The sequence below is a fragment of the Neofelis nebulosa genome, chromosome 6 (assembly GCF_028018385.1).
Source record: "Neofelis nebulosa isolate mNeoNeb1 chromosome 6, mNeoNeb1.pri, whole genome shotgun sequence".
NCBI classification, from domain to species: domain Eukaryota; kingdom Metazoa; phylum Chordata; class Mammalia; order Carnivora; family Felidae; genus Neofelis; species Neofelis nebulosa.
In genome coordinates, this window is record NC_080787.1 from 140,998,707 (window position 1) to 141,012,668 (window position 13,962).

At 35.8% G+C, this 13,962-nt stretch overlaps 1 protein-coding gene across 20 annotated transcripts in view; it reads right to left on the reverse strand.

The window, feature by feature from the left end:
* Window positions 1-13,962, reverse strand: part of SYNE1 (spectrin repeat containing nuclear envelope protein 1) — a 490,159-nt gene that overhangs the window by 342,507 nt on the left and 133,690 nt on the right. For 19 of the 20 annotated variants that reach the window (XM_058735689.1, XM_058735694.1, XM_058735678.1 and 16 more), the window contains 4 exons: window positions 13,342-13,538; window positions 10,699-10,808; window positions 5,108-5,158; window positions 1,946-2,053 (listed from right to left, as the gene is read on the reverse strand). In XM_058735689.1, the coding sequence (XP_058591672.1) occupies window positions 1,946-2,053; window positions 5,108-5,158; window positions 10,699-10,808; window positions 13,342-13,538 (466 nt within the window). The remainder of the gene's footprint in view (window positions 1-1,945; window positions 2,054-5,107; window positions 5,159-10,698; window positions 10,809-13,341; window positions 13,539-13,962) is intronic. The other variant, XM_058735684.1, reaches the window with a different exon arrangement.

Sequence of the window (13,962 nt, forward strand, 5' to 3'; positions counted from 1 at the left end):
CTTTGCTATGTTCAAATAATATAATATCGACGCAATTATCTACCTAAAGTCAGGAAGAATTTATGTGTTATATAAAATCACACACTAATGCCAATGGCTGTATCTTTTATCATCTGCCATGTTGAGTCTCATATCATTGCCCCTTTTTATGTAGCAAAACCAACTGAAATATAGACTAGGATATATTATAGTTTGGCCACTAAAATGCGATGCTGTTTTAAATAGGAAAATGTTCATGCTGCATACAGTGAATTACAATTTAGTGGGGAAAACCGGTTGTAAGACTCTGTGTCTTAACAGTGAAAATTGGAAGCCGAAATCCAAGTACTGGCAGTATAAGGAGATGGGGGGTGGGCAGAATAACAGCAGCAGCAACAGCCCTGGACTCTGTGAGTACAACAGTGTCGAACCAGGCAGGTCACAATAGAAACTGATCCCATTAATGGGCTCGCTCCAAATATTCATGTTGCAAGCCTTTATTAAATTCGGCTTATCCTATAGTAGTTTTCAATGTGGCGCTGAATTCATTTTTTGGTGGGATTTTTTGTTATGTGACATCTGCCAGATCATGAGTTGTAGAAAAACAACAACTAGATGTGTTTTGGGTCATCTCTAAGACTCTGAGTTCTAAGCCATGAAGCCTCCTCGGAGCTCTACATACAGGGAGGGTGGACACACACAACCTAGACCTACTAACGCCACCTCCGGGATACACCCAAAAAACGAAAACAGGATACTGAAGAGGTATCTGCACTGCCATGTTTATTGCAGTATTATTCACAATAGCCAAGATATGGAAGCAACCTGAGTGCCCATTCATGGATTAATGATAAAGGAGATATGAGATATATACATATATAGAGAGAGAGAGAGACAGAGAAAGACAGAGATAGATATAGATATAGACATAGACATAGGTATAGATATAGATAGATATAGATATAGATATAGATATAGATATAAAGATATAGATAAAGATATAAAGATAGATATATAGATATAGATAAAGATATAAAGATATAGATAAAGATAGATATAGGTATAGGTAGAGATAGAGATAGAGATAGAGATAGAGATAGAGATAGAGATAGATAGAGATAGAGATATGGGGGGAGAGGGAGGGAGAGAGGGAGAGATGTCTATATTTCTAAATATCATAGAAAGGACATCCTCCTATTTGTGACAACACATTACGCTAAGTGAGATAAGGCAGACAGAAAAAGAGAAATAATATAAAATATTACCTCCATGTGGTATTTCAAAAAGCCAAACTCATAAAGACAAATTAAAATGGTGGTTTCCAAGGGATGGGGGGTGAAGGTGGGGGATAGGACAGATACTATTTAAGTACACAAACTTCCGATGAGTAGTAAATAAATCCTAGAGATCTAAAAGCACAGTATAGTGGATATAGACAACAATATTGTATTATAGTCATCAGACTTGCTAAGAGACTGGAATGTAACTATCCCAACCACAAAAAAGAAATACTTATGCAATGTGACGGAGGTGCTAATTATTTCTACAAGGGCAATCATATTACAATATATAAATGCATTATATTTTTTAAAACTACTTATTTACCCAGAAATACAATTATTATTATTTTTTATTTATTTTCGAGAGAGAGAGAGAGAGAGAGAGAGAGAGAGAGACAGAGTGTGAGTGGGGGAGGGGCAGAGAGAGAGGGAGACACAGAATCCAAAGCAGGCTCCAGGCCCTAAACTGTCAGCACAGAGCCTGATGGAGGGCTTGAATCCACGAACTATAAAATCATGACCTGAGCCAAAGTTAGATGCTTAACAGACAATTATTACAATTGCATGCAAACTTAAGATAATACATATTATTTCTTTAAAGATTTTTTTCTCACTAATATCATTAGAAAGACTGAACATGGATTAAAAAGCTTTTAAGAAACTGAAATCACTTCTTCATACATTACCTGATATTTATCCTGTAAATTTGATTCTGTCATCTGTGCCCTTGTCAAATCTCTTTCAAATTGTTCTATCCAGACTTTTGTTTCCTTCAAAATTAGCCCGTCTTCTCTCTAGAAACCAGCAGACATTACGTTATCATCAATGACTGTACATTTATTTAATTGCTGATTAATACCTGGCTGATTCTAAAATGCCCCAAATATTTAGTAAGTTCCAATTGTCTCTGAAAGTTTTTCTCTCTCTCCTCTCCCTCACTTATTTTGGGAAATAAGAGGCAAAAGTTAAATCTAGAAAAAATAGCTTAATTATCTTGCTGAATATTGAAATTATCTACCTCCATTACTTTCTCAAGAAACACTAATTTAATTAAGAGAATGTGCTCAAGAGGAAATGCCCTAAGTACAAAAATACTCAGGAAGAGCAATGGCTGGAGAGGACTGAACACATAGGCCTGGGGGTGCTCTTAATCCAAGGTCATTCATAGCCCAGAAGACTATTCCGGATGAGACTAATTTTGGCTGAATCCAAGGAATGACAGCCACAGTAACATTGTGGACTAGAATTATTTAAAAATGCTATTCAGGATTATAACATAAGCTTCATGATGTCAGAAAATATTTATTTTGTTCAATATGGTATTACTAGACCCTGGCAACACAGCACCTATAAATATTTACCAAAATATTTGCTGAATGAATGTATCCAGGCTACCACTCACATCCCAAAAATGAAAAAAAAATAGAGATCTTATATAATTTTTTCCACAAATAATAGCAAGCCATTCTATTATTGATTTAGTGAAAATATCCTAATTTTTCATCAAGACTTCTTATCTGGTAAGAATGCCAAATTAATCAAAAACATATTTAACATGGTTCTTGACACTTACAAATAGCTTCCAACTACAGGAGCTCACCTGGTCACAGCCCTGTGACACAGATGAAACGGCTGATGACAGGTGAAGTGGCAAAGTAGACAGAGTGTTGGCCATGGAGGCAGGTCAACCTGGTTGGGAATTCTGGTTCTGACATGTGCCAACTCTGTGACTTTGGACACAATGTTTTTTAAATCCTCTCTAGTGCTGTACTATCATCTGAGTAGATATCACACACCGCTTCCCCAGTTTGGGGGAGAATTCGAGATAACCTGTGCGGCACACGCAGCACAGAGATTGGCACACACTGCTGTCGTGACCCACACCTTCTCTCACTTTCCAGTCTTGAAAAGCAATCCTGTCCTGCCTGAAACATTTTGCTCTGAATAATGCCTTCCTCAGAGCTCAGCTCAGACACAACCTCTCTAGAAAGATTTTTCTGACCCAGAAGTCTTGTTGGATCCCTCTTCTGTGCCAGCGGTTCTCACACATCAGCATGCGTGACAATCACCTGGAGGACTTCTGAAAATAGATTGCTGGGCACCACCCTCGGTCTTCCTTGGCTTGGTATGTCTGGGGTGGAGGCTGAGAATCTGTGTTTCTAAGAAATTTCCAGGTGAATCTAATGTTGCTGGTCTAGTGACCACATTTTGAGAATACTTCTCTGATCCTGTAACAACCTGAGCTCAAATATTCACTAGAAAAACACTATTTTTTTATCGTCCACTTGTCTCTTCCCCTCCATCCATGGTACAAACCCCTTATTTATCTTATTTTTCTCTAGCCTAACATTGTGTCTAGCCCTCAGTCTCACTCAATATACAATGGTAGAATAAATGATTGGTAATATAGGTCAGTAGAGAAAGAAATGAACAGGAGCCCAAAGCTCTAAAGTTTTAGTTCTTCCCAAGATGGCTCTTTTGAATGAACAGATAAACATGACCAAAGCGCATGGTTTATTACCAGGTGACTGGTTGACTATCACACCCATAAAAGCACAAATGGCATATTCTTATGAGCTCAGAAGAACAAAATGCTCTTGGTCTACCTCCAAGATACCAGAGGCCAACGTGACCGCTACGAGGGGGATCATCGAAATGACATGGACCTCACTGTGAGCCTCCGATGACCTGTTTCTCACCAACTGAAATTTTTTCACAAAGTCACCTTAGAGAAAGGATTATGTTAAGTTAACTTCATTAGGGTTCATCTAGTAAATGACTTTTCTACTGGTGGGCCAGTGTCAAGCAAATTGCAATAAGGTAAGAAGGATGGAGCTATTTACACACTCAACATTCTCCTCTTAAGAGGAAACTGAAATACAAACAATATTTAGATTCCCAGAGCTCATTTAGTCTAGCGGCTTTTCTTCGACTGGTAACCTTACCAGCATTCAAAGACATGGAGGTCTATTTGTCTAGAGAAGACCACCTATATTCCAGGCAACATTCCTGCCTGGAACTCATGCCAGCATTCTCATGACTATTTCTCTTTCCTTCACTTTCTCTTTCTCTCTTTTTCACTCAAATATACACGCAGGCACTCTTATATGTTCTGCAGTATGTTTAATGTACATCAACTCACGATTCATGGGGCATGAAATAGAAATTACTTTAACATTTGATATACAATTAGTTACTTTTAATTTGTTATTTGAATGTTGGCATCATTATATTTTATTGATAGATCTTTAACCTCAGCCCTAGATGGAATATAAGAAAAATGGAAAACAAATAGGATAACTTAGAATTGGGACAGACCTCACAGTCATTAATCCCACAAGTATTCCTGAGCACTACCGTGTGCCATGAACTTTACTAAACTATGTGGCCACATACTGAGCAGAAGAGACGTAATAAACCTCAGGATACAAGCTAACTGAGTACTTACCTTTTTCAAGTAATTATTTCCTACTTAATATTTTAAAATATAAAAATAAATCTTTAGCTTTGTTTTTATTTTGCATGTCACATACAAAGAGGCCAAATGTTGTTATTGTAAATTTTTCCTTTCATTAGTGCTGTTAAGTGTTATTAAGAAGAAATTAATTGATGCCATCTTATAATTAAAGATTAGTGGGAAAGTCCATGGGAGTGGCTCAGGCTACAACTAACATTTCATAACATTTACGTAGGTTATTTGTTCTATTAGAAAGAAAAGGAAATAACAGAATTAATGTATTAAAAGAAACGTGTATATAAAAGCAAATACATGCAAAGGAATGGCTAGTAAGCTATGGAATACAGGACGTTTGAAAGAGGTCACTAATTCAAGATTATTTACATCTTACCTTAAAATTTTGGATAGAATTTGCAAAAGATGGAAAACCTGGAAGTATTTCCTAACAATATGAAAACAAGATAACATACAGAAAAAGAATATAAATCAAGGACAAAAGATTATATAGGAAATAAGAAAAAAATCAATGGAGAGGCATCTATCCATAAACAAACAGATGATAATTTTATGGGTATAGTTACTTTAAGAGATTGTCATAACTTTTGAAAGCATCAAAATGCTCAAATATAATAAGGCAAGTTAGTATTCTAGTATTTGATGTTTTGTTTTAATTTTTGGCAATGTTTACATTTTATAAATGTTTACATGTTAAAATATTAACGATTTAAATGGTGAACTATACAAAAAAGAGGTATATTAATTCATTTCTCTTCTCTATAAATACACTGAGTGCTAATTATTCAAGGAAGACCTTTAGAGAAAAAGTTTATCAGTTTTATTGGTTGGAGTAAGAAAGGCATAGCAATGTCTACTTCCATTAAGAAAATTAGATTTAAAATTGATCTATATGTCTGTTTTTGTGCCAGTACCATACTGTCTTGATGATTACAGCTTTGTAGTAGAGGCTAAAGTCTGGTATTTTGAGGTCTCCCGCTTTGGTTTTCTTCTTCAATACTACTTTGGCTATTCAGGGTCTTTGTGGTTCCACACAAATTTTAGGATTGCTTGTTCTAGCTTCGAGAAGAATGCTGGTGCAATTTTGATTGGGATTGCATTGAATGTGTAGATTGTTATGGGTAGTATTGACATTTTAACAATATTTATTCTTCCAATCCATGAGCATGGAATGTTTTTCCATTTCTTTGTATCTTCTTCAATTTCCTTCATAAGCTTTCTATAGTTTTCAGCATACAGATCTTTTACATCTTTGGTTAGGTTTATTCCTAGGTATCTTATGATTCTTGGTGCAATTGTGAACGGAATAGAATACAAACTCCAGAACTGGACCCACAAATGTATGGCCAACTAATCTTTGACAAAGCAGGAAAGAATATCCAATGGATAAAAGACAGTATCTTTAACAAATGGTGCTGGGAGAACTGGAAAGCAACATACAGAAGAATGAAACTAGACCACTTTCTTATACCATTCACAAAAATAAATTCAAAATGGATGAAAGACCTGCATGTGAGACAGGAACCCACCAAAACCCTAGAAGAGAAAGCAGGAGAAAACCTCTCTGACCTCAGCCACAGCAATTTCTTACTCAACACATCTCCAAAGGCAAGGGAATTAAAAGCAAAAATGAACTATTAAGACCTCATCAAGATAAAAAGCTTCTACACTGCAAAGGAAACAATCAACAAAACTAAAAGGCAACCGACGGAATGGGAAAAGATATTTCCAAATGACATATCGGATAAAGGGCTAGTATCCAAAATCTATAAAGAATTCACCAAACTCCACACCCAAAAAACAAATAATCCAGTGAAGATATGGGCAGAAGACGTGAATAGACACTTTTCCAAAGAAGACATCCGGATGGCCAACAGGCACATGAAAAGATGCTCAACGTCACTCCTCATCAGGGAAACACAAATCAAAACCACACTGATATACCACCTCATGTCGGTCAGAGTGGCCAAAATGAACAAATCAGGAGACTATAGATGCTGGCGAGGATGTGGAGAAACGGGAACCCTCTTGCACTGTTGGCGAGAATGCAAAGTGGTGCAGCTGCTCTAGAAACAGTGTGGAGGTTCCTCAAAAAATTAAAAATAGATCTACCCTATGACCCAGCAGTAGCACTGCTAGGAATTTACCCAAAGGATACAGGACTGCTGATGCATAGGGGCACTTGTACCCTAAAGTTTATAGCAGCACTTTCAACAACAGCCAAATTATGGAAAGAGCCCAAATGTCCATCAACTGATGAATGGATAAAGAAGATGTGGTTTATATATACAATGGAATACTACTTGGCAATGAGAAAGAATGAAATCTGGCCATTTGTAGCAACGTGGACGGAACCGGAAAGTGTTATGCTAAGTGAAATAAGTCAGGCAGAGAAAGACAGATACCATATGTTTTGACTCCTATGTGGACCCTGAGAAACTTAACAGAAGACCAGGGGGAGGGGAAGGGGGAAAAAAAGTTACAGAGAGGTAAGGAGGCAAACCATAAGAGACTCTTAAATACTGAGAACAAACTGAGGGTTGATGGGGGTTGGGGGAGAGAGGAAAGTGGGTGATGGGCATTGAGGAGGGCACCTGTTGGGATGAGCACTGGGGGTTGTATGGAAACCAATTTGACAATAAATTATACATAAAAAAAAATAAAATAAAATAGATCTATAAAGTATACACTTTAAATAAACTCATGAAAAAGATACAGCAATCAAATATACCAAAAAATGGAAGCCTGGAGACACACTGATGCCAAGCTTTTTTTTTTTTTTTCAATTAAACATTTTTTTTAAATGTATCTATTTTTGAGACAGAGAGACAGAGCATGAGTAGAAGAGAGCCATAAAGTGAGGAGACACAGAATCTGAAGCAGGCTTCAGGCTCTGAGCTGTCAGCACAGAGCCCGATGCAGGGCTTGCACTGTGAGATCATGACCTGAGCCGATGCCAAGCTTTTTAAAAGAGAATTAAAAGAGGACTGTCTGGGTGGCTCAGTTGGTTATCATCTAACTCTTGATTTCAGCTCAGGTTGTGATCTCACGGTTCAGTTCGTGGGATCGAGCCCTGTGTTGGGCTTCCTGCTGGCAGCAGGAAGCTGGCTTGTGCCTGAATTCACTTTCTCCCTCTCTCTCTGTCTGCCCCTCCCCTGCTCATGCTCTCTCTCTCAAAATAAATAAATAAACTTAAAAAATAAAACAAAATAAAAGCGAATTAAAAGAACTATTTCCCAAGACTTGGTTAGACAAATACCAAGTATTTTGAGGTAATGACATCAATAGCTGTAATGTGTAGAATCTATAAAATAATTAAATATAAATAAATAAAATTAAAAAGTTTGTACTAGATAGAATTAGGTGGCCGTTTAGCTGCATCGAGCAAAGAGAAGCCCTACATCATGAAAAACATAAAATTCTTTTTTTCTTTTTGAAAATCTTCATTTTTAGATTTCCCATTACAAATGCCACATTAAAAAAGGAGCAAAGTTTAGGATATATTTTCCTCAAAATTAATTTTTGAAATAACCCTGAAGAATCATATGCATTCTCTTTTTAGGAAGGGATAGAGAAAACTCGAAAAGAACAATCAGAACTTATTTTCCAGACAATGAAATTAATCTCTTAATAATAAAGCCTCTTGAGTAAAGCATATTAGCAGGCTTATGTCAGGAATGTGTGTCTTTCAAATCTTGAAGCGTTTTGGCATTAAATTCTTGCTCATGAGCATTAACAAAAGCACGTCCTTTTGTTTCTCCAACGCTGCCAGTCACAGAGTTTACTCATCTGGAGCGATGATTAATGTCACAGAAATTAAAACAGTACAGACTCAGAAACCTGATCAGAAATAAATCCAATTGGGTAATACAAAACTTTTGATATGAAAATCAGATGAAAAGCTGATTTTCTCATTGCTGTAGGGGGTTAACTCTAATATGCTTTCTGATAGAGCAACAACCACACTCGATTATACTCTCAAAACCCAGAAAGCCCCAAATGACTCCAAAGCACATGCGTCAGTTCATGCTAAGATTTGTGTAGAAAGTCGGCTTTTGCCTCCCGTGGGTCTTCTTAGAAACATTTACTTTGCTCACTACAGATAAGTTACTCTAGTGGTCAACATGTGTGCCTGAATCCTGTCAAAGAACAAAACGGGTTTCCTGAAATGATAAGCTTCTAAAAACCTAACATAGTTATATCAAAAGCCAGATTAATTTCAACCAAGCAACCTAGGAAATGCCAGTTACCATTGTTCTGCTTAATTTTTTATGAAGCCACAGATCTCTATTAGTGTAATACTTTCTCCTGGTTGAACACTTTGGGTTATGAGCCCTTGACTTTTGCTACCTTAGACTTGTTTCTATTTAGAAAATGTATTAAATGTTTTTCTGGTTTCTCTTCAGGATAATCTCAAACTGCTTTGAAAACTCTTGTTGAGACCTGAGCAGTGAAATCAGACAGGTAGCTTTTTAACGCATCTTGAAAATTCCACTTATTTCTCTCCCTGTTGTCATTTTATCTTACATTTAATTTCAAATTCAGTAGTAAATCTACCTCACTATAATTAAAAAAATGATAATACTTAAAAAAATGAGAAGAATGGTAATATTGATTATTAAAGTCTGGGAAAATAGGCATGCTGGTGTGCTGGCTGAAGTGTAAAATGGGACAAAGTTTCCACAGGAAAATTTGACAAAATCATTTCAAAAAGCAGTAAAAACCTACATTCCCTTTAGCTTAGAAATTCCACTTTTAAGAAAGAATCATAAAGCAATGTTTTATTATAAAATTGTTCATAAACATATTTTTTATAATGGCAAAATTCAGAAATTTTCAACAATGAAGATTAGATAAATTATTGTACATCTAGATGATGTCCTGGAGAGAATGGCATAAGAAATTTTTTTTTTTTTCAACGTTTTTTATTTATTTTTGGGACAGAGAGAGACAGAGCATGAACGGGGGAGGGGCAGAGAGAGAGGGAGACACAGAATCGGAAACAGGCTCCAGGCTCCGAGCCATCAGCCCAGAGCCTGACGCGGGGCTCGAACTCACGGACCGCGAGATCGTGACCTGGCTGAAGTCGGACGCTTAACCGACTGCGCCACCCAGGCGCCCCAAGAAGAAATTTTTTTATAATGTTGACAGAAAAAGAAAATGATAAAATTGTATGTATACTATAATTCTCATTTTTGTTAAAATATTCTATGCATCTACATACATATAAAAAGTGTTGGTAACTGACACCACATATTAATTTTTTTCTCTAGGACAGGGTCTCTCTAGAAGATCAAGTACAAATAATTTTCTTTTTCCTTTATTCACTTTTTTTCTTTTTTATGACAATGAACATATGTCATTTGAGCAGTATAAAAAGTATAAATGTTATTCAAACTATTGAGAGCTTGAAAAAATCTAATCACAGTGAATAATTAGAACTTTTACAAGTTTGCCTTACTTCCATATGTTTGTTGTGACTAGTGACTTATATAATAAATCTAAAAGTCAAAATTAGATTTTCTCAGATTGAACAGAATATGGGGACTCAAGTTCTAGAAGCACAAATGACATAGATATAAAATTGCTTCATCCTCAGATTACTAAATGAATTTCCCAACATGGCTATCTTTCCTCAATTTTAATTCATCAGTGTTACACGTCTAAGCATTTATCATTGATGCTCTCTGACATATCCAACATACCCACCAGCAAAATCTTTCCCGGTAACCTCTTCCCCAATTGCTGGTATCTATTCTTTACTCAGTTGCTCTCCTTTTGAAATGTATTCCAAAATAAAATAATAAAATAAAATAAAATAAAATAAAATAAAATAAAATAAAACAAAACAAAACAAAATAAAATAAAAAATGCATTTAAATTTAATTTTTAGAAAGCAGCATGCTTAAACATCTGGGTCACTATCACTGAGTGTGCTATCAGTGCTCAAAGAAAAAAAGTACTTACATCATTCTCTTGCCCATCAGTGCCTGTGTTGTGGATGTCAGGGTAATGCTTCAGAAACTGGGCTACATAGGTCATAATAGACTTCTCATCTGGTTTATCCACATCAACATCTGGAACAGCCAAACCAAATGTGGATAGATTAATTAGCATTATTTATAGTGCTAATCTAACGATATTGAAATCTAGCTAATATGCCAAAAGAGAGTGCCCTCAGTGCAGAAGAAAAATAGAATTAATATTTCAAGATGGTGAGGGAGGGGAAACCAATTTAGTTTGGATGATACATGATGGGAATATTATGACTCAGAAACATGACACATTTTAACTAAGAAATTTTAGGAAAGTAATTCATGTTTAATTTAAATAATCTCAACATTAATTCATCAGAAATCTGAGATCCTATATGATTATTCAGATGTTCTGTGTCATTAATAAAATATAAATAATATGTAAATTTCAGAACAGGGACAAGTGGGGAGTAAAAAGCACTTACAGGTAAATGATGTGACTATAGAGCCTGTATACTGTATCTGGCCAAATATAGATAAGCTCTGTCTTGCCCCCACAAGTTTTATTTTAGAAAAGAGGGAGATGCCTTATGTTCAGTTCCTTGGATAGCCTCTCCCTTATGCTTGATTCTCTCTAAATTACTATACTTTGAATAGTCAAGTACTCTGAGGGAAACACAGAGCCTGAAAAGATATTTCTAAGTGTAATAAAACCAGTAAAAATCAAGCAAAGGTATTTATACAAATTTGATCGGTAGCTTAGACTGGGGGTAAGACTGTATACATAAAAGTGTTGAATGTTTTCAATCATCTTTTAACTATCTCTTTTAAAGGCAATGAGAAGGTGATTACATTTGGAGATTACAAATACCCACAAAGCAAAAAATATAACCAAACAAAAGCCATGAAAACCAAAATATAAACTGCCCTAATATTTTGTAATGTTTCCGTTGATGGGAGATAGAATTTCTAGGGACTATCAGTGCCAGTTTAAAAAGTGCTGCAACTCCAAAGGCTTCAAAGGAAACAGTGATAATGTATTCTGGAATGTGCTGGAGGACTCCAAGGTGATTGCAGAAACAACAAGATCACTGATGTGGAAGACACATGTGAAAAACGAGAAGAACTTTCATGAGATGTAAAAGTGAAAAAAAAAACATTTACCACATGATTTAATACAATAAGTGCATTTAAGTATACATGAAACGAAATCATAAAATAATTGTTATGATAGAGTTTGGTCTATTTCATCTGTATTCCTACAAGTTTATACATTCAAGTGGGCTAAATGACTTTTTTTAAATGTCTTTTCAAAAATTAATTAATTTTTATACTTTTAACTTTTTCAATTAAAAAAGTTTAAGCTCAATAACTTTTTGAGGGGGTAGTTTGCATTAGGAAAACAAAAGATCACCTTCTATCTGGGCTAGCCCTGCATCTGGGCAACTTCGGTTTCTATCATCAAAGAAAAAACATTAAGCTTCTCTGGTCGAGTGGGTATGAAAAAACCATTTATACCTTCCTCCTGGCCTACTCTGGGAAAAATTGAGGACTCAATGTATGTGGCTTTCTCCTTGAGCTGAACAGTATATTGGATACTACTGGTTTGTGTTTGTGTGTGTGTGTGTGTGTGTGTGTGTGTGTGTGTGTGTGTGTGTGTGGTGCAGAAACAAGGTGGAAAGCTGTTGGCTATCCTAGTGAATGTGGGGGGCCCCCTGCGGCTTCCCAAAGTGGCAAGGGATCTCCACGTTGTTTTCATCTCACGGGAAGTCAAACAGGACTTTGTAGGTATCTGTAACCTTGCAGGCACAAGTGTCCCACTTAGATCCTGTTTTAGAGGTAATCATGCTTACTCTGATACCTCATCTTTAAAAATAACTTGCTTTCATTGTATTGACTTTTCTGCATCATTAATAGAAATATTCATAACTGCCAACCGAAATAAGAAATTATCTGCAGCATTTGGAAAATTCACTTTTACCCCGTTTATTTCAATATGACAAACAATATATACAGTTTACTAAAGTTTATTAAAGCCATCAAAATTGTCTCTTGAAGGCTTGAAGGAGTTGAATCCATTCCCATAATGTCTTAAAATTCACAGCCTTACCAAAAAGGTGCCAGATAATTCTAATGAAAAATAGCAGTTGACCATTGGTGTGGTTTTCCCCATTGATACCAGAACACTGGATGATTATCAACATTTCCAAGTTTCTAAGGCTGACATTTTAAAGATATGATATTAGGTTATTAATCTCTTATGTCTTCCAGATTCTTTGTTATATAAGTAGAGTAATTCTTTTATCCTGGATTCTCTTCTTCCCCCTAATATCCACACACTTCTAAAGCTTTCATTCTACCCTTTACTATATTGAGTAGGTGCACGTCACCTGGCTGACACCAGCAATGTCAAAGTGCTGTTTGGAGCAGCAGAGCTGTTATTTTGCTCCCATATATCATGGCAAATATTTTTCCAAAAGAAAATTAGTGCAGGAAGGTACTATTTCTTACTGCTTTTCTAAAATTTTCTGGCCTCTACAAAGGTCTCAGAAATCATCTGGAATTTCTGCCGTTAAGAAACAGAAACCTACCGAGTTGATGTGTGTACACAAGAACCAACAATTATTCAACTTGCCTTCAGGATCCAGTAGTCTTGGAATTCCTAGTTCTGATTCAGCAATAGTGAAAGCCTCCTCCAGGTTTTCCCGGTTAGATCTGCCTTTCACTTTCTCCAAGTCCACTAGTTCTGGTCGAATGGCATGGATGACCGAATGAAAGGCAACTCCACTTCTCCAACTCCGCCCGAAGTCCTTTACGTCTATTCCCGTCTGCCTTAATGTGATAAAAAATAAAATAATAAAATAAAATAAAATAAAATAAAATAAAATAAAATAATGTCACATTCTGAATCTGAATAGGTAATATGCACTTTCCTCAAGGACTAATGCAAAATCTAATCCTCAACAATGACTGATGTGCAGTTAGCTGTATCAGCTGCTTGAAAAAAATGAGGCAAAACAAAATTGTTAGAGGGTAACAAGATGGCAAGAGTTTTCTATATTAGATTTTTCAGTAATTGTGATGTCCAACTTAAAGCACATTTTTTAAAGGAAACTAATTCAGAGAAAACATGTCTGGTAAAATAAAAAAGAGAAAATTATGAAACACCAAAACTGATAGTAATTTATCATTGTATATTTTTGAAGTATCTAGCACAATTCTTTTTTTTATTAATTTTTTAAGTGTTTATTTATTT